We start from the raw sequence: 659 nt of genomic DNA, 5'->3' as shown, positions 1-659 counted from the left end.
GGCTGTCTGGGCCTGGAGGAGGTTGTGCGGCTGCTCAACGGCAACGAGTTTTCCGTCTCAGGTAGCGCCAGTGCCGGGCTGGGGGCGGGCGGGCCTGGGGCTGGTGGGTCTGACAGCACTCTGCCCCTTCTAGACAGCACCGTGGAGGACAATCCTGCCTGGGAGTCCCAGCGCATCGTCCTCGCCGTCTTCCTGGGGGGCTGCACCTTCTCCGAAATTGCTGCTCTTCGGTTCCTGGGGAAGGAGAGAGGTAGGAGCCACAGTGGGGGGGGATGCCGCCTGCCGAGGGCCAGGGAGTGGGCAGGAGCTCGGGGGATTCCCGTGGTCACGGTGTGAAGCCAAGCAGTGGCCGTGCTTGGTGTCAACGGTGGCTAAAGCCCACGTGGAAGGGGGCGGTGAAAGCCGTGGGCCCTCCCGGTCAGCGCTCCCGGGGAGCAGCCCTGCCCTTGGCTGGGAACCCGGCCGGGGGCGCCGGCTCTGCCCCACGGCACGGCCGGGGCTGGCGGGGCACTGGCGGGGCCTCTCCCCTATTGTGCAAGTTCATCTTCCTGACCACGGCCATCACCAACAGCGCCCGGATGATGGAGGCCATGATCGAGGCCAAGGCGTGAGGCCAGGCTGGGCCCGGCCGGGGATGGCGGGGCGTGGGCTCCGGGTGC

General features: G+C 69.5%; 2 protein-coding genes across 2 annotated transcripts in view; both read left to right on the top strand.

Annotated features, from left to right (window-relative positions):
• VPS33B (VPS33B, late endosome and lysosome associated) overlaps positions 1–624 on the top strand; it is a 33,094-nt gene extending 32,470 nt beyond the window's left edge. The window contains exons 21-23 of the mRNA XM_019472389.1: positions 19–61; positions 134–251; positions 533–624. Of these exons, the coding sequence (XP_019327934.1) occupies positions 19–61; positions 134–251; positions 533–611 (240 nt within the window). The 3' untranslated portion in view covers positions 612–624. The remainder of the gene's footprint in view (positions 1–18; positions 62–133; positions 252–532) is intronic.
• Positions 625–634: 10 nt separating this feature from the next.
• The window catches only part of PRC1 (protein regulator of cytokinesis 1), a 7,541-nt gene continuing 7,516 nt past the window's right edge, over positions 635–659 (top strand). Inside the window, exon 1 of the mRNA XM_019472365.1 lies at positions 635–655. Within this exon, the coding sequence (XP_019327910.1) occupies positions 635–655 (21 nt within the window). The remainder of the gene's footprint in view (positions 656–659) is intronic.

The sequence above is a fragment of the Aptenodytes forsteri genome, unplaced genomic scaffold, assembly GCF_000699145.1.
Source record: "Aptenodytes forsteri isolate BGI_AS27 unplaced genomic scaffold, ASM69914v1 Scaffold83, whole genome shotgun sequence".
Classification (NCBI taxonomy): Eukaryota; Metazoa; Chordata; class Aves; order Sphenisciformes; family Spheniscidae; genus Aptenodytes; species Aptenodytes forsteri.
The sequence above is the reverse complement of the archived record's forward strand: the minus strand, read 5'-3'. Positions and strand labels throughout refer to the sequence as shown.